Genomic DNA, 21,372 nt, shown 5'->3' on the forward strand with positions numbered 1-21,372 from the left:
AACCCCCATCGGCTATCACTGCATTTAAGTTCTCTGTGGTGATATAAGCTCTCGGCCACAAGTCTCAACTGCAAATGACATCTGGCTCACAACTTAGACATTATACCAAAATGTCCAACCAATTACTATAGTATAAAACTGATATTATAAAAACCTAAAAGATGACTCAATCGCCCGCCGTCACGGGGTATAAGAAGGTGCCTCTGATCCGTCCCCCAAGACGATCCAACTCAGCACCAGGAAAATCAAGGATCCTGCGAGACAACATCAATGCCATGGAATCCCTTCCAGATACAACAGCCTTGTGGATCCCAACATCACACACAAGTCTACATTTCGACGTCCAGGTCGGTATAGTCAATGACCTAATCGAGCTCTATAAGAACGCCCAGCACCCCAGCAAACGACTGGCACACTTGGCCACTGTCTCCAGAACATGGCAACGCTTGGTGGAGGAGCATAATTTTCAGGACTTGAGACTAACTGTAGCTGACCTTGCCGTCTTCCAAAAGTATGTCCACTCAGAGCGGCGACCCTTTGTCAAATCCATCATCCTCAGAGTCAGTGGAGGCCTCACCTGGCCCGGGTCCGTCGACTGGACTATCTTGCCAGATTTCTTCTCTGGCGTAATTATGTCCACTACCGCTATTAAGTCTATACACATAGAGGAATGGGGGAGTGGATTTGGCATCTGCAGTAATCGTGGTATGTATTTCCCTCCTCAGCTCTTAGTTTTCTTTATGCCAACACTTCACAGCTTTCTCGACACCGTTTACGTTACCACCTTCAGTGAAACAACTTTCCTATTTCCACAGCGTTAGTCAGTACCCCGAAATGAATCTCGGAGCACCAAATACGGAGCTACTGGACCACATCTCGCAAGCCTCGGACCATCTTGAACATATCGCCGTGTCTTATGCTATCAGCGCAAGCGACTTCTTTGATCACTGCAAAAAAGCGGAAGTAGAGTTTAAAGAGCTCAAAACCCTGGCACTGACCTATCATTTCGACGGAGTTTCTGACCATGCGCTCCTGATAACTGCTGCAGAAGCCGCCAAGAGAATGCCCGCGCTCGAGATGCTGGAAATATGGAAGTGCGAGATATCAAGACTGGGAGGTGCATCTTCCGAACGGGAAGCTCATATCTTCGGCTACAAGAAGCTCGACCAGGGCAAGGGTCGGATTACCTGGACGAGCAGCGGGAATCATAGGCTCCCTGCATGCGTACGCAACGCCTGGAAGAATGTCTTGACTGGTAGGCAGAGCCGCACACTTGAGGTCAAGGAGCATCATTTGCCCCAGGACCTTCGTATGAAGCTTACCAAAACTTTCCCGCATTTGATGCTAAAAGAGCAGATCCTGCGTGATGTATCCAGGAAACGGGCCTTGTTATGCGACATGTGATCCAGATGTCTGGTTCGCTGGTAGCTTAGTTCTGCATGACAGTCATAAGCTTTCAACCGTAGATCTCAGCTGCAAATTACAAACACATTTTTGACATCGTGCCACATAAAGGTCACAACATTAGTTTCATTTTTTTTTCCCCTCTCGGCGCATTAAAGGTCTGTGGCCAAGGTCTTATGAGTTATCATCACCACGTAAAACTTGGCTGATAAAACGTTGATTTCTGATATATTTGCCCCCCTCAAGAAAACTAAGTTCTGTTGGGTGATGATAGACTCTCAGTTATATATCTTAACGGCGAATAGCACATCTCCCCTCAAGGAAAGATATTATGACACGTGTATCTGAGTCATCCAAGGGATTATTCGGAGGCCTTTTATAGGTGTCATGGATATATACATAGGCATTCTCCAATAGTCTGCATAGGTCACAATGTGCGCCAGATGTGTTATTTGCAGTTGAGACTTGTGTCCGAGAGCTTATATCACCACAGAGCACTTAAGGCATAAATTCACGCAATGTGTTTGAGAAGTATCCTACCAAACACCTGCAGCTTCTTTTTCTTTTCTCCTTCCAAACGATCAATCCTTTCTAGTATAAAACCACTCGATATCCAAGAGTAACAGCCTTCTTTCTTATTCATCACTTTTCAGTATACCCATCCTTTTACCCCGATACTCTCAGTACATGGTACCATGAGCTGTCCCACAACACTCGCTGTGCACGATACAGCACCTCGCACGAGGCTCCCTCTCGATATCCAATTATACATCATCGAGTCTTTGATAAAGACATACAAGGAATCGGAGAAACCTCATTTTCGCCTATCAACTTTTGCTCGTGTATCCAAAACGTGGCAAACTGTCATTGAGAAGGAAACATTTAAGCATATAACAATCACATCACGCGATCTAAACTCATTCAAGCGTCATGTTCGATCCTATCGGAAACCACTTGTCAGGCACATTCTTCTCGAGGTCTTATATAACTGTCCCCATGGTGGCCATGATGACCAGGTACAGTTTTCGAAAGCGGTGCACGCTCTTTGGCGTATTCTCTCAAGATGGAAGACAAACCATGTTACAGTGGAGCTGGGCATCATCTCTCCTACAGCAAGGAGTTTCATGCAGCTGGATGATCAAGTCGGCTCCAGCCACAATCGCCTCGACCCTTTTGCGAACCTTTCGTTACGCCATGTGAATCCTCACATATATTGGGGCATTCTTAGTCAGTATTACCTAGGGAGAGAACCTCTTAGCTTCGACCGAACTTCCTTGCCGCAACGAGGGGCCACGAGTTTTCCTAACGTTGATGCTATCGCTGAGCTGGTTATTCGAAGAAAATACCATCCAAACATCTCTCCAATAACTCTCTATGAGATCATCTCCTCTACTCCTTGTGTTGAATATATTCACCTGGAGAGGTGGTGTTATGGCAATCCTAGTCAAGACAGAAAATGGGATTTCAGTATGTATTTCTCTTTTTCCCACTTCTAACCTCTATGATATTGACATATAGTAGCTTTCCAGCGGTCGGGGTTTCTAGTACCACATTCAACAAAACGGTTGACCTATTTTGAAGAATTCCATGCCGCATATCACCAGTGGGCTGGGGCAATGGTACTGCCACGATCCAACAAAACCCTTCTGGACTCAATCTTCCACGCCGCGGATCGCCTTGAGCATATTGCATTTTCATATGCTTTCGATGCACGAACGTTCTTTGATCGGCTCAGAGAAACGGAGTTCAAAGCATTGAAGACTCTCGCACTTACATCTTCTTTCCATAACACTACTGAGGATCTCTTTATCAATGCTGCAGAAGCATTAAAGAAGATGCACGCTGTCAAGATTCTGGAGATCTGGAATTACGAAGCTGGTCAAGCTGACGTTTTCCGCTACGTGAGGCTGGACCGATACCAGGGTCAAATCACTTGGCAGAGCACCAAGGACCGCGAGATCTCTTCAACTGTGGAAAGGAGTTGGAGAAATTTGTTGAGGAGAGGCCAGTTTGGGTTCGATGTCAAATGTAGCAATTTTCCGATGGAGATGGAAAGTCTTCATGATCTTCTCCCACATCTAAAGTTGGGGGAGCAAATTCTTCGTGATGTCACACAGAGGTAAACCTAGGTCTGAGAGCCTATAATCACCACAGAGAAGTCAGTCAGAAACTCGGACCTGTACTAGCTTCTTCAAGTTACTGTTTTCTGCGGTATCACTGCACAATAAAACTGTCACTGAGTTCCTTTTGTTCCAAACGATGTTTGCATATTATGTATTAATGACTATACTGACATTGAACATCCAAGACATCGCGAATAATGACATGAATCTCCACATCTAAACCATGCTCTATGTACTAGTGTCAAAGATCTCCATCGCTTAGTTGGGAAGGTTGGCAGGGGTATATGACTGATCAGGCTTAACAACCTTTCCGCTCGAAACCTGCTTGTCGGTATAAGCAGGCCAGACGATCTGTCGCTTGGAAGAAACAACAGAGAAAGTGGTGAATCCGTTTCCAGGGCCGAATTGGCCGCTCCAGCCAGAGGTGATAGTGAAGTCACCGCACTTGACCGGTCCTCCGTTGCGCTGAGACGCCTTGCTGCCCTTGACAACGTACTTGCAGCCGGTGGCAGCACCCTTGTGGGTGTCGATCTTGAAGTTCCAGGTGCAGGAGCTGTCGTCCTTGGCGCAGCTTCGCTGCATGTTTTCGATGGTCCATTGAGGGCTGGCGGCCATCATGTTGACGGCGGGAGCTGGGGCAGCGGAGACGCTGGTGGCCAGGATGGTAGCGAGACAGGCGAGAGAGAACTGCATGATGATGGTTGAGGTTGTTTGGTGTTCTGGAAGATGTTAGTGTCTGGGAGCTAGACTTGATTGAAATCGCTTACTCTTAAGGTAGTTGAGTGTTGGTAGCGATTGTGATTGAAGCGAGTGAAGAGTGATTGAGTTGAAGCTGATGAGAAAACAATTTACCAGCAGTGCATCGTCCTCCTTATATACTTTTTTCTCTCACGGAATGTAACATTTCAATCATGAGACAATTATATGACCTTTCGCAGTATACGAGTTTGAGGCTCTGAAGTCCATGGCATGACAGATCAGCCATGAGAATCTCGAAGGGTCCATTCAAGCCATGGTGCCGCTCCGCCCGAGCTACGACCCTGAATTACCACGCTAAATCCCCAAGTTAAGCCTTCACGTGGCCAAAGACCAGAATCTTGTATGGAGCTATAGCATGATCCACCCAGAAGTGGTTAGGTACATCTCGTATTTCCCGTGAGACAACCAGTTAGAACCGTAGCTATTTTTGGCCAAGAGCCTAGTCCCCTTGCAGGCAAACCACGGGGGACTTTAAGTGATTGTTCGTATTGTTCACCGATCATTCCACGCCGTAGATTATCGAAAAGGCTTGTCCCGATGCGTGGGAAACTTGCTCAGAATAGGGCTATTTCTGAATACTACGTTCCAATTAATGACGCCGTGGCTGGGGGAGTAGATCGTTTATTTCGGAACATCGGCATCCACCGTGTCAGGGGTCAAGGGTCTCGGGCTTACCCGCTCCCCCAGATTTAGCCTTTTTTGCTACCCTGTGACGTTACAACTGCTTTGGCTCTATGTCACGTTGGCTTATGGATGAGGAAAATGCCGTACAGATTTGCGTTCGACTTTGCAGCAAGTTACAATTGCCGGTGATGGTTGCTTGTAAATACGGCTTGTCCGGAAGACGAACAGCTTACGGGCAACAGGGAGTGGACTCAGGTAGGGGAGCGATCGTCCTTTTTGGAGTGCATGATGCAGGGAACATAATAGGGATAAATTTTCTTAATCATAAACAAGTTTAATCAGTTAATAGGGCGAAATAAATACCCACGCACTTATTCGGTGATTCAGCCTCACCATTTAGGGTTAAGCATATCTCGCAAGACATTTCTGAGACATCGTTGGCGGAGCCGTTGCTCCGTTTGTGTCTAAGGTGGCTGCTGTGAGCATTCCAAGTCTCCAAGACTGGTTCAGCTCAAGCCCGAGCAAGCCGCCTTCACCGCCAAAAACTTCAACCCAATAAATTGCCCGTAGATATTTCCAGTCTAAACTTGCTTGTTGGCCGCAACGGCAGTCCAGATTTCTCATAAGCCATGTCGATCATTCTCGCCTGTGCAATGCTGTCCTCTTGGTCAACCCAGAGTCCAGATCCCTGTTTTCCGCGAACACGATTCACGAACTGCTCCAGCTGATGGCGAAATGATGACCAAAATGGCTCACTCGGCTGGTCGACATTGGCGTCTTTAAACGTATAGACCTTCTTGGACTGCTTGACTGTCCATTTCTTCAAGTCTTTCTCATTCGTCTCGTCCCGAATGGTATACTCGTCCACGATATCAATGCGGTGCCAAAAGGATGATATAAGGAAGTTGCTGATGCTTAGCTTCCTGCGCGTCCACTTAGTCTGTCCTTTCGGAAGTGTCATGTCCTCCAACTTGATTTCCTTATGACACACCAATATGTTGAATGTTGGCAAAGTGGTAACTGATGCTCGCGCATTGATTACAGCATTTCCAATCCGTCCACCATGAAAGCGAAAACGGACCTCAGTAGATTCGTCGGAGAGATCGACGGGAGGAGGAGTACTCCTAATTCTGCACGTAACACATTCCTTAGGCTCATCACCCATGATCTGACGCAGTGCATACATAGGATATGTGCCCAGATGAAGCATAGTCCCGCCACCTAAGTTATACTCGAGCTGTGAGTTTCCCTTGGGTATGATATACGATGGTAACTCTGCGACAGAGTCGACAGTTTGTATGTTCTCATGGTCAACCAAGCTGAGGAAGTATTGCCAACTCGGCTGGAAGCGAAAGTGCATTGCTTCGAGAAGAACAGGTGCATTGGGCTGTCGTAGCAGTGGCGACCGGAATAGCATCTCCGCCTCGGCTGCATTGACTGTGGCTGGCTTTTCAAGTAGTACATGCTTTCCTTTAGCGATTGCTTTGATTGCCCATTCGTAGTGTAAGCCAGCGACAAGGGGGATATATACAGCATCGATGGAGGGGTCATCGAGGATTGCTACGTAGACAAAGTTAGCTGGATAAAGAATAATAGTTTACTGTGAATGTGTAACTTGGTAGCTGTCGAACGCGTGAGGAATATTATGCTTTTTGGCATATGCCTTGGCCTTATGTTTCTGACGAGCCGCTACAGCATGGATCTTAACATCCGGGTGAGATTTCGCTGGAGCGATCAAAGCGTTTGCACTTGTAAACCGTCAGTATTACTGACTAGAATCTCGAAATAACATGGCTAGTTACGCAATATTTGCTGCACCAAGAATTCCGAACTTGATAGGGTTGGTGTTCTTTGGTGGTTCCGGGGGAGAGTAGGCCTGCCAATTACGGCGGAGGAAGCCAAGGACTGAGGACATGATGATAATGAGTCAACCTATGCAGCATGAGCCTGATGATTATGGAAACGATTATGGCATTAAATGGTCTCTTTATAACAATTCATACTTCTATTGTCGACAAACATGTCTCTTGCTTTGCGTAGTTCATCTTACAAGACCTGACCATTTTACCAATCTGAGCCTAGCTCCAAACTCCTTCTGGTGTCGTGAACCTGACCATTTTGCCTCTTTCGGTATAGCCTGAGATAATCAACGAATGTTGATGACAAACTCCCCAACGCGCGAGTTTGCTCCTGTAACCCTTCGATTCCTTTTCGAACCTAACTCAGGCCTCTCTGATGAGACTGACGCGTACGCTAAATTGAATATGCCAGCTCCAGCGGTGAAAATCGATTCGCCTGGTGGTGCCACACGGTCGAAGTCTGTACTCCGTGATGCATCAGATGAAGAGGCCAAACAAAGAAAGAAAGTCCAGAATCGACTTTATAAAAGAGCTTCCAGTACGTATTCCACTTGGATTAATTGATATAAGCGTTAATTCCTTCACTCTTACTGTTTCATATGCTCTAAACGCCATCAGAGGACTTAAAGCTCATGAAGCTGACTAGGTATACCAGGGTTACGTAAAGTGACAGGCGACAAGTCGAAAACCAGAGACGCGCGATACAATTATCAAGTCAATCGCTGGAGGCTTGATGAGTTCGGTGCAACTAGACCTCCGAGACCTCCGAGACCTCCGAAAGGGTCTACTGCAGCCCCAGACACGACAGCGCAAACCAGAACAGAAGAAAGCAGTAGCGTGGCGACGCGGAACCAAGAGCTATGGTTCCCGCTCCCAATCGATCATCTGATTCATCTAGTCAAGTATAATGTATTTCGTGGCCTCTGGAAGAACAAATTCATGGTGGATAGCTTGACAGTGCCATATTGTGCGCCAGGTCCCTCGATCGACACAAGTTTCGCTTTTCCAAGATATTCTTCCATACTACCCAAGACACCAGAATACCGTGGCTCGTTGGCCCCAACGCAAGTCCAGATGAGCCTCAACCACTTTTCTTGGATCGATTGTCTTCCTTGTCCGATAATGCGGGAGAATCTCATCAGCCATGAGTTCAATTTTAGCCATGTTGACTTTCTGAGAGATTTAGTTGGGACTTTGATTAACTTGGACCTGTTCAAGGCACCGATTCTGCCAATGTCTACTAATAGGAGAAATCTTGCGGGTGACCAGGACGCTGTTTCTGCAGGGTCAGGACTTATTCTATGGGGAGAACCTCATCTGATAGACAGTTGGGAGATAACACCAGACTTCTTGCTAAAGTGGGGGTGGACGATTATGAATTGCCAGGGATTGGTTAACTCGACGAATTATTGGAGGATGTCGAGAGGGGAAACACCACTACTACCATAAGCTATCGATTTCCTCAAATCAAGATGTTGGCTTTAGCTCATCCTTCAATGTTCCGACAGGATCTTGTGTCTGATGGTCACCCCAACTGGCATCCCATCCATGCTCAAGCAGATAGTCTTTCCAGATCTTATCCTCCTTTTCGAGATGCTTCTCGCCATCTTGGACAACGAACCATGCATTTAGTGCGCCCAGAACTGCGAAGGCCGAGCCGATCAAGAACACAACCTGATTGCCCTTGACGGTATCGGTGTATGAGCTGAGGATGGCGGTGAAAACCTGAATAAGTTGGCATCTGAATAAAACAAGAAACCAGGGGATGACTTACCTGAGTGCCGATGGCAGCACCAGCCTTTGACCATGCGGAGATGAAGCCAAGAGCATGACCTCGAACCGAAGTTGGAAATGGCTCAGTTGCCACGATGACAACAGTGCTACGATGATATTAGCTCGGTGGGTCTGAGATGGTGGACCAAGCTAGCACTAACCTTCCAGGACCGACCTCACCTAGAGTGAGGAAGATACCATATAGAACAACGAATAATGGGAAGACCTTTTGAATCTGCTCATTTGCACCACCAAGCACGAATCCGAGAACAGCTTGAAGCGTGTATCCCAAAGCCATAGTCTTTCTCCTCCCAATCTTATCCGAGAGGTATCCGCCAATAAATGGACCAGGCAGGTAGAAACTATTAATCAACGCTCCCCAACCAAGATTCTGGACAAGTGAGTTCGAAGCATTGACTCTTGAAATAATGACGGAGCTGAAGATGCCAAAGGGAATCGAGATCCAGTTATACAAGAACCAACTCAGAGCAGCACCAATAATGCGTCTCCAATACTTCTTGAAGATCAGGACATACGGTGTCCTTTGTTTTCGAAGAGCTGAGTTTCGATACGCCGTAGAGACTCTCATCCTCAATCGGAACCAAAAGATAGACAGTGGCGGGACTGCGCCCAGCGCAAGTGCAACTCTCCAAACAGTCTCATATCGATCCGTTCTCTGATGCACACAAAGTAGTAAGAGCAGTGGAACGAGCGCACCGAAAGTATATCCCAAACCAGCTGAGAGATCAGCTACCATGGCAAACATGAAACCTCTCGACTTGCGAAACTGGCCGTCTTCATCAGAGGCCTCCATTGCTCCAGCACCTGAAACGGGATACTCTCCTCCGGCACCTACGCCAGCTACTCCACGAGCAATTACGAGCATCCACATCAGACCCGTTGGTGTTAAGCCGCTGGCTCCGGCGCTCATTGCGATGCCAAGAAGGAGGATCAGTGTTGTCATGACGGCGCCGGTTTTACGACCCAGTTGGTCTACTACCACGCCGAAACCTATCATGCCGACAATCATGCCGATGAGGAAGGCGTTGGAGAGACGGGATCGCATTGTTGATGTTAGGGCTTCGGGGTAGAGGGTTGCGAAGAGGAGTTCGAGGTTACCAATCACTGCAGCATTGCTTGAAACTTGTCAGAGCCTGCATGGAGAAGAGCACCATGGGGTGGTTATGCTTACTAGCCATCTGATCCAAGGGCAAGGCCCGAGAAGACCATGGTTAAATAAACAGAGACCTTGCTGTACAGGTCTGGCTTCCTGACATCTCCGATCTCGACATCTTGAATATCTTCATCCTTGACCTTCTTCGTGTCATCAAGCTCATGACCCGCCGTTGCGGAAGTAATCTCAAGAGCTGACATATTGTAAACAAAGTGAGAGGGTACTATTCTTTGGCATGGGATGGCGAGAGAGAAAAGTATCACATACGATCAAGAGATCGACAAAGCTCGGATACCTTGGTCACCTTTAATTTAACACGAAATATTATGCCCAGCGATCTTATCTGAGACCTGGAAATAAAGAACCAAGCTAAATACCGTCTTATCCGACGGTAATAGTTCTATAAGCCGGTTTTATGCGTTCAAGCAATGTCTTGCTATATAATATCTCATCGGCGAACTCTGCCCGGGTATTAAAAGTGCAACCGAAGGGCCTGTAATTTCAAGATAAAGCGATGCTCAGAAGGGTAATTCTATCCTTGGTTCAGCGATAAGAATCACTATCAATCCGTATGGAGTCGTGATCTGCATCAATGGGGGCGGGGTTCGTTTGAAGAGCGGGGAATAACATGATATTCGGTCGCGATGTAACCCGGAACTCGGCCGCTCGGCGTAGTAGATAACTTTCTGTCCTTTGAGATATTTAGGTGGTTGGCCGACGGTGATTAGATTGCCTTCCTAGAGGAGTAAGCTAATTTGCCAATTGGGGTAAACTCTTCTCGATTTACTCATTCTCGACATTGAGTCTGTTCTTCATAGTCATTGGAAACCAGCGAGGTAAACACAAGAGTGCCAATTACCGCGACAGTTGGAACTCCTGAAGCCTTCAAATCTATCAAGGCCATCGAAAATGCAACTCCCGGCGATTGACATCATCTATCATGAGCCCATCACCTTGAGTGATGGAACCGTCTTATCAGCCATGATATGGCTACCCAAAAACGCCAAGTCTCACCCTGTCCCAGCAATCCTCGAATACTTACCCTACCGAAAGCGAGATATGACTGCCGTTCGCGATGCCATGAACCACCCATACGTTGCAGCTCATGGTTATGCCTGTGTCCGCGTTGACATGCGAGGAACAGGTGACTCTCAAGGTATCCTTCGAGGAGAATATCTACCGCAGGAGCAAGACGATGCTCTGGAGATTCTTAAATGGATCGCTGCCCAACAATGGTGCACGGGGTCGATAGGAATGATTGGTATTTCGTGGGGCGGCTTCAATGGGCTACAGGTTGCGGCTTGTCGGCCGCCAGAGCTCAAAGCTGTCATTTCTATCTGTTCGACAGATATGCGCTATGATGACGATATTCATTACATGGGCGGTTGTATCTTGACAGAAAATCTGACCTGGGCTGCGTCTATGTTCTCCATTAACTCATCTCCTCCTGATCCAGCACTGGTTGGTGATCAGTGGCGGGACCTCTGGCTAAAGCGACTTGAATCAGGTGGCCTTTTCGCAGAAGAATGGCATCAGCATCAGCGACGCGACGATTTCTGGAAACATGCGTCTATTGGCGAAGACTACAATTCCATACAATGTCCAGTTTATCTCGTCGGCGGATGGATGGATCCTTATACCAACACGATCTTCAGGATGTTGGAGAATCTGAAGGTGCCTAGAAAGGGCCTTGTTGGTCCTTGGGGTCACAAATATCCTAACTTTGGGTACCCAGGACCGCAGATTGGCTTTCTGCAAGAGTCCATTAGATGGTGGGATAAGTGGTTGAAAGGAAGCGAGACGGGGATTATGCATGAACCTATGCTGCGATGCTATCTTCAAGATCCGACGCCTCCAGCGCCATACATGGAGGATCGCCCAGGCCGCTGGGTGGCGGAAGATAGCTGGTCTGATTCGAAGCCCCCTTTTCTGAGGTTGGGTCTCTCGTCTGGTCAATTAACAACCGGGAGCTCAAACAGCGATGAGAAACTTGAGATCTGCTCCCCTCAAACAGTCGGTTTTGCTGGTGGTAGATGGCTGATCTTTGGCGTCGAAGGGGAAGGGCCAGGGGATCAACGTCTTGAAGCTGGAGGAAGTCTCTTGTTTGACTCAAAACCTCTAACCGAGCCCTTAGACTTTCTTGGGGCTCCGCTGTTGAAACTGCGCATTGCGAGCGATAAAGCAAATGCTCTCGTAGCAGCAACCTTGTCGGAGGTACTACCCAAAGGCGCTGCTACAAAGGTATCTCATGGCGTACTCAACTTGACACATCGCCACGGCCACGAAGATGTGCGGCCTCTAGAGCCTGGGAAGTTCTACGAGGTTACACTGAAACTGAATCACTTTGGGCAGCGAATCGGTGCTGGAAGTCGCCTTCGCCTTGCGTTGTCTTCTACTTACTTCCCCTTGGTCTGGCCATCTCCTGAAGTCACGACCCTCAGCATCGACTGTGCCCACAGCACTCTTGATCTCCCAGAGCGGGGCGATAATCCACAAGACTCTCACCTCAAACCTTTTAAACCAGCCGTCAACGGAACCCTCTCACAAACTGAACTCCGACCAGCTAAGCATAGAAACTACGTTACAAACGATTGGGACACTGACGAGACTGCACTTTGCGTTGACTGGGACGATGGTATGTGGGAAGTCAACGAAACAGGTTGGAAATATGGATGGTGGACAGGCTTGAAATCAAGTATGAAGCCAGATGATCCGTTGTCAGCGGAGGTTGAGCAGCGATTTGAGAGGGATTTTGAGAGAGATGATATCGTTATCAAGACGAAGGGCTGGACAAAGATGAAGATGACTAAAACTGATATGACCATTACTGCTCGTCTTGATGCTTTTGAGAATGGGGAGGCTGTCTTTGGAAGGGACTTTTCTTTTACGATTCCTAGGGATAATGTGTGATACTGAGAAGCTCTAAAAGATTAAGCATTTCGCTTTCAAGATGTTAGTCCTTGCCGCCGTCAATTTCGTGACGGTAGCTTTCTTGCAACTGCCATTCTGACTATTCTTGGTGTCATCAGACAGATCATGTGCCATTAGGCAGCATCGCTGGCACCTAGATCTCTGGACGTTTCTCAAAGCCATCTCGGCTACATCAAATCCAGCGCCGAGCTCAACACCGCTGCAGAAAATCCACATTGCCTCCCTCGATACCGACCACTTTGACGTGGAATGCCATGATTGCCCACCGCCGAGGCAAACCGTGATACAGATGCAGTCATGACGATTGACTACAGGGCCTCAGCTGTTGTCTCACCAAGAGCCTCCCTGTCTTGGCGCCGAATTCGACATAGCTGCATCTTGACGGGTGTCGTGGTTGGTCGAATCTGAGACACGGGTCATAGCGGGCGGCTGAAGCCGCGGCACCCTGGAGATCACCTTCCTGCATGGGACTGATCGGCTCGGAACTATCGAAAGCCACAGCTCTGCTGTCACTCGCTAGACTGACAGAACTGGGTCCCGATGCACTGTTGCTGTCAAAACCTTGCTGTTCATAAGTGCCCTAGAACCTGATATTTCGCTTTAGTAGTTAGGGTACTTGCGTCTCTCGGAAGCAGGATAGATTTGGTAGAATGTTCTCCAGTTCCTGCGGCGTTGTACTGCCTATGCTTCAATTGGCCAGTCCCGTCTTTGTAATGTGGCATGCATCATGACCTCAATGACTTCACATGAATGCTGTCTTTGAGGATCCCTTGCTGCGATTCCCGCCGGCCGGTTTCGTTCCGGCCTGCAGGTCTCAGTTTTCGTGAAGACATGCTGCATATCGAACTCCACTACCCAGTCTTGCAGCATTCCATGGCAAGTGATGAGACAATATTTTACGTACTAGATGTTGATCTTGTTCATCAATCATCAAGGGAGAGAAGGCATACGTCAGTCCATCAATGAAGATGTAAGCCCGAAGAATACATAAGCTCGTGGGAAGAAATCTCATTCTCTAGGCTCAACGACTCTCTTCTAACATCACTAGATTAACAGCTTCAACAAATAAATCACCATGCCTAAGGAAAACGACGATATCCGGGACAAGGAGTTCGATGCTGTCCACGCATACTTCATCGGGCCCAAGGGCTCTAACCTTCCCGACTTCAGAGCCAACATCAACACTATTCTCGATGAACTCCTCGCCGCTCGTCAAGCCTACCATCCCGAAGATCAAGTCCGTCCTTTCCCTCCCTGTTTCCCATTCTCGCTAACCTCCACAGGCCTTCATCTCCAAAGAATACCGCCGGTCCCCTGTCTTCCTCAAAGCCAGATCCGATCTCCGCCTCGCCACCGAAAAGGTCGCACAACTTCTTGGCGAACACTCAGCCCCCTTCTGGTCACCCCGCTATGAAGCGCACATGTGCACTGACCTGACCATGTCGTCACTCCTCGGGTACTTCATGACCATGCTGTATAACCCGAACAATGTCGCGCTCGAGGCTAGTCCGATGACGACGCTTGTTGAACTTCGGGTTGGGCAGCAGTTGTGTAAGCTTTTCGGGTACAATACGGATGCGCAGAAATCTCCGGTTTCCTGGGGTCATATTACTTGTGATGGGACGATTGCTAATCTTGAGTCTATCTGGGTTGGTACGTATTCTCATCCTAGTCGTGGTGAAATGGATACTAACAAGGGTAGCTCGAAACCTCAAGTTTTATCCACTTAGTCTCTGCCTTGCATTACGGCGTGGAAAACTTCAGTTCATTGGAGACAAGTTCTACGCCACTCGGTGTTTTCACGCATCCAAGAAAACACTCTTCAAGGATCTTCAAGGATGGGATTTGCTGAACCTCCGCTCCGAGGTTATTCTTGATCTTCCCAATGAGCTGAACAAGCAATTTGGTATTACCAGCAAGTTCCTCGAGAGCGCCCTCAATGAGTTCAACATCCAGACCATTGGGCGCGAGGTACTTGAGAGAGAGTTCCATGTCAAGAACCCGATCAAGTATTTCGTCAGCAAGACGCGTCACTATTCTTGGCCAAAAGGAGTTGGTTAGTTATCTCCCCGCTGTATTCAACGATCAACAGGTACTGACCAGTGCACTCATAGCCATTGCCGGCCTTGGCTCGGGCAACGTGATCGGCGTCGACGTCAATAACGCTGCGCAGATCGACATTAAGGTCCTTGAGAAACATCTCGAAGAATGCGTCAAGACCGAAACAGCCGTCTTCGCAGTCGTAGCAATCATCGGATCCACTGAAGAGGGCGCAGTCGACAGACTCACCGACATCCTCCGCCTTCGTAAGAAGTTCCAAGAGGAGCATGGCCTATCGTTCCTCGTTCATGCTGATGCAGCTTGGGGAGGCTATTTTGCCACCATGGTGAATCCCGACCGACGCTACAGCGTTGAGGACCAGGGTTCCTCTAAGCCTGAGCCTGAGTGGTACCTCGATCCCAAGACTGTTGAGGACATCAAGGCTATGGCTGAGGCGGACTCGATTACTGTTGATCCGCATAAGGCTGGATATATCCCGTATCCTGCTGGGAGCTTGGTCTACAAAGATGGAAGGATGAGACATCTGGTCACATGGTCTGGCCCGTATCTCTCGCAGGGCTCTGCGGAGAATATTGGTGTCTATGGCGTTGAGGGCAGGTAAGTTGCTCATCAGTTCCAGTATCTCACAACGACTAAGTCGCCTTCTAGTAAACCCGGTGCTTCAGCAATGTCAGCATGGTTCTCCAACTCAACCATTGGCCTCAACCATCATGGCTATGGCAAGTTACTCGGCGAAGCAACCTTTACAAGCGCCAGAGTAAGCCTCTGAACTCCTTCTACCATTACTTGTGTACTAAGATCTCCTAGCTCTCAGCTCATTACGCGACCATGATCAACGACGACTTCATCTGCGTCCCCTTCAACATGCTCGCGGCAGAGAACAACGGTAGTCGAGGATTTCTCTCCAAGCCTGTCGAAAAGCAACGCGACAAGATCCGCGATCTCATCATCGGCAAGAAAGACAAGGACATCTTCGCCTCCAAAGAAGCCATGAAGATCATTCGAGATCTCGGTTCAGACACCAACATCAACTGCTTTGCTCTCAACTGGAAAGACAAAGACGGTAATCTGAACACTGATCTTGAAGAGGCAAACTATCTCATGAAAAGAGTCGTTGATAGACTTTCCATCACTTCTGCTAACACGGATCCTACCGAGATCCCCATCTTCCTGACATCAACACAGTTTCTCCATGAGGACTATGGGTCTTGCGCTCATAAGTTCATGGAGAGAATGGGAGTTGGAAAGTCTAACCAAAGTCTTTTCGTTATTCGAAACGTAGTTATGAGTCCATTCCCGACTCGTCAGAACTTCATTGACAAGTTGATGCGCGAGTTTGAGGAAGTCATTCGCGATGAGGTTGACAAAGTTCGGAAGAGGAACGACCCTGGTCAGAAGAAGGTCCAGTTCCTTGTGCAGGGCACACCTGGTTCTTCTGAGGTATTCCTGTCGTTCCAGGCTTCGTTCCACAGCGCGACAAAACGGCAGCAGATTATCCTGTCCGCGACTCTTGATAGTACCTTGAGGGATTTTCACAAGGAGCTTACTGGGGGTAACCAGGATAGTATTGTGATGCTTGAGTCGACTGAGAAGGTGTTTATTGAGGATGTTGTCGAGGTACTTGGTAGCTTGGATGTCATCATGTACGAGAAGGGAACCAAGTAAGTAGTATCTTTGAGATCCCACTTTGGCCAGTCTACTAATGCCTCGCAGGAAATACCATCAGAGAGATGGAACCATCACTCTCAACTCAGTAGTCAAGAGCCGCCCTCTCAACTCCATCCATCGCGAGATTGACTATCCCGCCGATGTCATGCCCTTCTACCTCTACGGCAACGAGAAGGAGATCCACTGCTCACACATGCTCGTCAAATCACCCAACATTTCCCTCGCAGCCAACAACATCACCTTCAACCCAAGTCTGTCTACCGAGATCAACCATCGCCAATCCGTCGCCGAGCTTCTCGCAGAGGGTATGATCCTCGGTCTTTCTGAAATCCCCGAGGATTCGATGCAGCCTTTCGCTGAGAGGAACCAAGACTTGGCGGAGGAGTTCTTCTTCCGTCAGGGCCAAAAGTTCAAGGTCAAGATTTGGAAGGATCCTAAGGATGCTACTGCTCATGGGCCGGGTTTGCTTGATGATCTTGGACGACACTTGTATGAGGGAGAGATGACGTTGGGTGAGAATGTGTTTGTGGATGCTGAGGGGCCGAATGAGGATAAGTTGAAGGATAGAAAGGTTGAGTCTGACTCGTGGCAGAGAAAGTTGGATGAGGTTGGAAGCTTGTTGGATGGTACTCATGTCAACTGCCAATAGTCCTTCACTCGGAAATGTTCAGACCAGCTTTAGCAATATGATTTTGGTATCACTCCAATCTATGTTTAGCAACTTATTTAGTTCTCTGACCTCCCATTAGGCCCCGGCTGTGATCTCAATATCATATCTTTCATAGCCACTGTGAACTCATCCACCCTGGTCATCAAACTCATATGGCTCTCCCCTTTCATGACTCTCAGCTCTGCACCAGGCATAAGCTGAACAGCCTTTTCAGACACTCCGATCGGAACATTGACATCTAAATCTCCATGCCACATTATCATTCTTCCTTTCTCGACTTTGACATCCTCCAGCTTAAACCCCCAATCACTTCCAAATAATCGTGCTTCCCACGCAGTCGCATAGCCGCCCTGCTTCATTGCCTCCCTCGTAGCTCGCCCTAAAGACTTTCTCAAGTCCGGATGAGTCTCCCATACGTCTTTGTCGCTGGCTGATCTTGCACTTATGTCTTTATCCATCATCTCCTCCAACTTCTCTGGGTGTTTGGTGTCTCGCGCTGTGTTCCCCAACACTCTATCGGTGATCCAGCCTAATATTCCTGTAGCGTAAGGCGCTATGTTGAACATGAGCCGTGTCATTGTAAGCATTCCTTGCGTTGAGAAAGACATTGGCATAACGCCAGCGGCAGTGCCGATGCCAACTAAACGGTCCGGGGGAAGATCCTTGAGACAGGCGATAGCATAGGGTCCACCACCGGAGACGCCTAATACCGCGAACTGTTTGATCGATAGAATATTCGCTAGTTCGAGTATATCCTTAGGATAGTCGAGAATTCTTCTGTTTTTCTGAAATGTCGAGTCGCCGTACCCTGGTCGCGTTGGTGCAATGACGCGTACGCCATATTGGGCTGCAGTGGTATTGATCACGTATCCCTCGTGATGAGACCCCGGAAAGCCGTGGAGATAGAAGAAAGTGGGTGTATCATCATCCTGGGCTCCATAAACTGCATATGAAACCTTTCTCCCATCGGCTAAAGTGGCGATCTTGTCTTGGTGGTCATCCATGTCGCGTATTTTGGTCTAGAGCAAAGGACTCCAAAATGTTGGGTTTGAGCGCAAACTAATTCAGAGGTATTTTGAGACGGACTGTCGGATAGACTTTTCGATACTGAGATCGCTCTAGGCTGATCCTTCAAAGGATCTGTGATTTGAGTTTGTTCATGAACTACCGACAGTTGACAAAAATAGAAGACAAATATTTGCGAGGGTTGCATCAAGATCACGTGTCAAATGAAGTCTTTTTGAGTTGCACAAGCAGACCAACCAACAAGCGAAATGGCCAAAACTGAGTTTGACATATTAAACGTCCTTTGATTGATTATTTATGTATTTACATAAGAACATTAGAATAAAAGTCATTTGAAATTTTAAATAGTATCTTTTTCTAACAATTGTATATTTTCGTTGCAACTTCCCCGTTCTTTGACGGTAGGTTTCAATCAAACTTCGTTCTATTACTATCCACGATTGACTCGTTGTCAACATACAACTATTTCAACTGGTACCTACCCTAAGCTTCAGCATATGAAATATCAAGCTATCACATTATTCATCCTTTTCGGGCCGTTTCGAAGCTGTTCTTAACTTCTTCCTACCTAGTGTAGCTTGGGTACAGGGTAGTTTGGCCCGACAAGCTGACAGGTGTCATCAGGAGACGAGGAGCTGAAGGATATTCATTGACGTGTGCCATGTTCCTTGAAAGTTGTAACCGATCGGAATTTCATCTTTCAGCTGATACCGACGCTGGTTTGAACAGGGCAAATGCTGGTGATGAGCCGCATTCCCCCACGCTGACAGGATGGCTCGAGCGTCGTCCATCCCGTATTTGCAGGATCCCGCTGCAGGAACAGAATAGCTTATCTATGAGCTTAAATTACTCACATATCAACTCATACTTCTCAAATAAACTCAGCACATTTCTACGGCGTAGAGAAATGTTAAATCGGTCATAAATCTATCGCCAAAACCTCACTTCAAAACGGTACGACAGCTTTTATCCGCAACCGACCGTCTTCATCTCCATAAGGTTCAACCATCTGCGCCCAGACTCTTAGTTGAAACCTATCGTCTTACCGAGAATATAAATTACGGCCCGACAACTCTCTCAGCGGAATGATACCCTCCTGCGTCTCCGTCTCGGCGAGACTCTATTTATCCAGTGGGGAAGTGACAAGTCCAAATCATTCACATGACTCTCCATTCCAACGGCTCAATACATCCCTTCCCGACGGTCCGTAGCCAAGTCGTCCGTTCAAATATTCGCTTCTGAAATGGTAGGTGGGAAAATCTGGAGAAATCTCCACACGCTTCCCCCATTGAATGACTTGACAAGGATTCTGAAACCCATGAAATTTTAATCAATCACAGCCTGGGCTATATCGTCGCGGTATTTCGGCCCGCCCTCCTCGGTCGCACTAATCGATAAACATGGGTTAAGCCCGCGAAACTATTTGAAACTCGGTACTTGTTTCTTTACTGGTTGTGCTTGGCATTTCGAATTAGGAAAACGGAGGGAGCGGAGATATAGGGATCTTGATTGGTTAGCGTTGTATAACGCCGGAGTCGTGACCTGAGATTTCGGAGCAGTATGGTTCAGCTTCCGTGAGGACCTTCATGGCATTGATTTTCGGGGTGATGCCGAAAGTGGAAGACCCCTATCCGTAGAGTGATGGATAGAAAGAATAGATATAAACCGAGTTCCGGCGGCTCTTGACGATGTTTCTCATGCTCTTCATCTCGTCATTCCTTAGACAAGTCACTACCTGATCTTTGAACCTCATTCACTATGAAGTCTCTCTCACTCATCCTCTCAGCCCTGGCTGTTCAGGTCGCTGTTGCTCAGACCCCCGACAAGGCCAAGGAGCAACACCCCAAGCTCGAGACCTATCGCTGCACCAAGGCCTCCGGCTGCAAGAAGCAGACCAACTACATCGTCGCCGACGCAGGTATTCACGGCATCCACCAAAAGAACGGCGCCGGCTGCGGTGACTGGGGACAAAAGCCCAACGCCACAGCCTGTCCCGATGAGGCTTCCTGCGCCAAGAACTGTATCCTCAGTGGTATGGACTCAAACGCTTACAAGAACGCTGGTATCACTACCTCTGGCAACAAGCTTCGTCTTCAGCAGCTTATCAACAACCAGCTTGTTTCTCCTCGAGTTTATCTGCTTGAGGAGAACAAGAAGAAGTATGAGATGCTTCACCTCACCGGTACTGAGTTCTCTTTCGATGTTGAGATGGAGAAGCTTCCTTGTGGTATGAATGGTGCTTTGTACCTTTCTGAGATGCCCCAGGATGGTGGTAAGAGCACGAGCCGAAACAGCAAGGCTGGCGCCTACTATGGTGCTGGATACTGTGATGCCCAGTGCTACGTCACTCCTTTCATTAACGGAGTCGTAAGTTCATTCCCTTTCCATATTAAATGATTGTACTGACCTTTTCAGGGCAACATCAAGGGACAGGGTGTCTGCTGTAACGAGCTCGACATCTGGGAGGCCAACTCCCGCGCAACTCACATTGCTCCTCACCCTTGCAACAAGCCCGGTCTCTACGGCTGCACCGGAGACGAGTGCGGCAGCTCCGGTATATGCGACAAGGCCGGCTGCGGCTGGAACCACAACCGCATCAACGTGACCGACTTCTACGGCCGCGGCAAGCAGTACAAGGTCGACAGCACCCGCAAGTTCACCGTGACATCGCAATTCGTCGCCAACAAGCAGGGCGACCTCATCGAGCTGCACCGCCACTACATCCAGGACAACAAGGTCATCGAGTCAGCTGTCGTCAACATCTCCGGCCCTCCCAAGATCAACTTCATCAACGACAAGTACTGCGCTGCCACCGGCGCCAACGAGTACATGCGTCTTGGCGGTACTAAGCAGATGGGCGATGCCATGTCCCGCGGCATGGTCCTCGCCATGAGCGTTTGGTGGAGCGAGGGTGATTTCATGGCCTGGTTAGATCAGGGTGTTGCTGGACCCTGTGACGCCACTGAGGGCGATCCCAAGAACATCGTCAAGGTGCAGCCCAACCCTGAAGTGACATTCAGCAACATCCGAATTGGAGAGATTGGATCTACTTCGTCGGTCAAGGCTCCTGCTTATCCTGGCCCTCACCGCTTGTAAAAACATCAAACAACACCGATGTTCAATATGGATCCTGAGTGTCCACTTGCTGTGAAGCTATTGGAGCACATATGCAAAACAGCTGTCCACTAGCTTGACACGTATGTCGGGGCGGAAAAACTCTTTCTAGGATAGGAGAACATATCGGGTATTAGGAACTGTATATAAATGATTGTCTTTTCAGAGTATATTATTTTCACCATT

At 48.2% G+C, this 21,372-nt stretch overlaps 9 protein-coding genes across 9 annotated transcripts; 5 read left to right on the forward strand and 4 right to left on the reverse strand.

Moving 5' to 3' along the window:
- Positions 1-161: 161 nt before the first annotated feature.
- On the forward strand, positions 162-3,527 carry FOIG_01866 (uncharacterized protein; the record flags this gene model as incomplete). Its single annotated transcript, XM_031198867.1, has 4 exons — positions 162-705; positions 758-1,309; positions 2,491-2,871; positions 2,926-3,527. The coding sequence occupies 4 exons, from the start codon at positions 162-164 to the stop codon at positions 3,525-3,527; spliced, it is 2,079 nt and encodes a 692-aa protein (XP_031070904.1).
- A 117-nt stretch (positions 3,528-3,644) lies between these two features.
- On the reverse strand, positions 3,645-4,488 carry FOIG_01867 (uncharacterized protein). The gene has a single exon (XM_031198868.1). It carries the CDS (start codon positions 4,218-4,220, stop codon positions 3,786-3,788), a length of 435 nt encoding a protein of 144 aa, XP_031070905.1. The 5' UTR covers positions 4,221-4,488; the 3' UTR covers positions 3,645-3,785.
- A 686-nt stretch (positions 4,489-5,174) lies between these two features.
- Positions 5,175-6,825, reverse strand: FOIG_01868 (uncharacterized protein; the record flags this gene model as incomplete). Its single annotated transcript, XM_031198869.1, has 3 exons — positions 5,175-6,470; positions 6,594-6,658; positions 6,713-6,825. 3 exons carry the CDS (start codon positions 6,823-6,825, stop codon positions 5,458-5,460), a joined length of 1,191 nt encoding a protein of 396 aa, XP_031070906.1. The 3' UTR covers positions 5,175-5,457.
- A 238-nt stretch (positions 6,826-7,063) lies between these two features.
- FOIG_01869 (uncharacterized protein) lies at positions 7,064-8,350 on the forward strand (the record flags this gene model as incomplete). The annotated part of the gene is made up of 2 exons (XM_031198870.1): positions 7,064-7,307; positions 7,425-8,350. The coding sequence occupies 2 exons, from the start codon at positions 7,064-7,066 to the stop codon at positions 8,216-8,218; spliced, it is 1,038 nt and encodes a 345-aa protein (XP_031070907.1). The 3' UTR covers positions 8,219-8,350.
- FOIG_01870 (uncharacterized protein) lies at positions 8,237-10,142 on the reverse strand (the record flags this gene model as incomplete). Its single annotated transcript, XM_031198871.1, has 4 exons — positions 9,735-10,142; positions 8,704-9,678; positions 8,544-8,649; positions 8,237-8,494 (listed from the first exon to the last, which is right to left on the reverse strand). The coding sequence occupies exons 1-4, from the start codon at positions 9,914-9,916 to the stop codon at positions 8,237-8,239; spliced, it is 1,521 nt and encodes a 506-aa protein (XP_031070908.1). The 5' UTR covers positions 9,917-10,142.
- Positions 10,143-10,625: 483 nt separating this feature from the next.
- Positions 10,626-12,626, forward strand: FOIG_01871 (uncharacterized protein; the record flags this gene model as incomplete). Its single annotated transcript, XM_031198872.1, has 1 exon — positions 10,626-12,626. One exon carries the CDS (start codon positions 10,626-10,628, stop codon positions 12,624-12,626), a length of 2,001 nt encoding a protein of 666 aa, XP_031070909.1.
- Positions 12,627-13,562: 936 nt separating this feature from the next.
- FOIG_01872 (uncharacterized protein) lies at positions 13,563-17,167 on the forward strand. Its single transcript, XM_031198873.1, has 7 exons — positions 13,563-13,884; positions 13,931-14,300; positions 14,350-14,703; positions 14,762-15,305; positions 15,357-15,465; positions 15,516-16,369; positions 16,422-17,167. The coding sequence occupies exons 1-7, from the start codon at positions 13,723-13,725 to the stop codon at positions 17,023-17,025; spliced, it is 2,997 nt and encodes a 998-aa protein (XP_031070910.1). The 5' UTR covers positions 13,563-13,722; the 3' UTR covers positions 17,026-17,167.
- On the reverse strand, positions 16,947-18,245 carry FOIG_01873 (uncharacterized protein). The gene has a single exon (XM_031198874.1). It carries the CDS (start codon positions 18,048-18,050, stop codon positions 17,103-17,105), a length of 948 nt encoding a protein of 315 aa, XP_031070911.1. The 5' UTR covers positions 18,051-18,245; the 3' UTR covers positions 16,947-17,102.
- Positions 18,246-19,780: 1,535 nt separating this feature from the next.
- On the forward strand, positions 19,781-21,364 carry FOIG_01874 (endoglucanase type C). Its single transcript, XM_031198875.1, has 2 exons — positions 19,781-20,439; positions 20,488-21,364. The coding sequence occupies exons 1-2, from the start codon at positions 19,831-19,833 to the stop codon at positions 21,166-21,168; spliced, it is 1,290 nt and encodes a 429-aa protein (XP_031070912.1). The 5' UTR covers positions 19,781-19,830; the 3' UTR covers positions 21,169-21,364.
- The last annotated feature ends 8 nt before the right edge of the window (positions 21,365-21,372 follow it).

Source organism: Fusarium odoratissimum (assembly GCF_000260195.1).
Source record: "Fusarium odoratissimum NRRL 54006 unplaced genomic scaffold supercont1.2, whole genome shotgun sequence".
NCBI classification, from domain to species: domain Eukaryota; kingdom Fungi; phylum Ascomycota; class Sordariomycetes; order Hypocreales; family Nectriaceae; genus Fusarium; species Fusarium odoratissimum.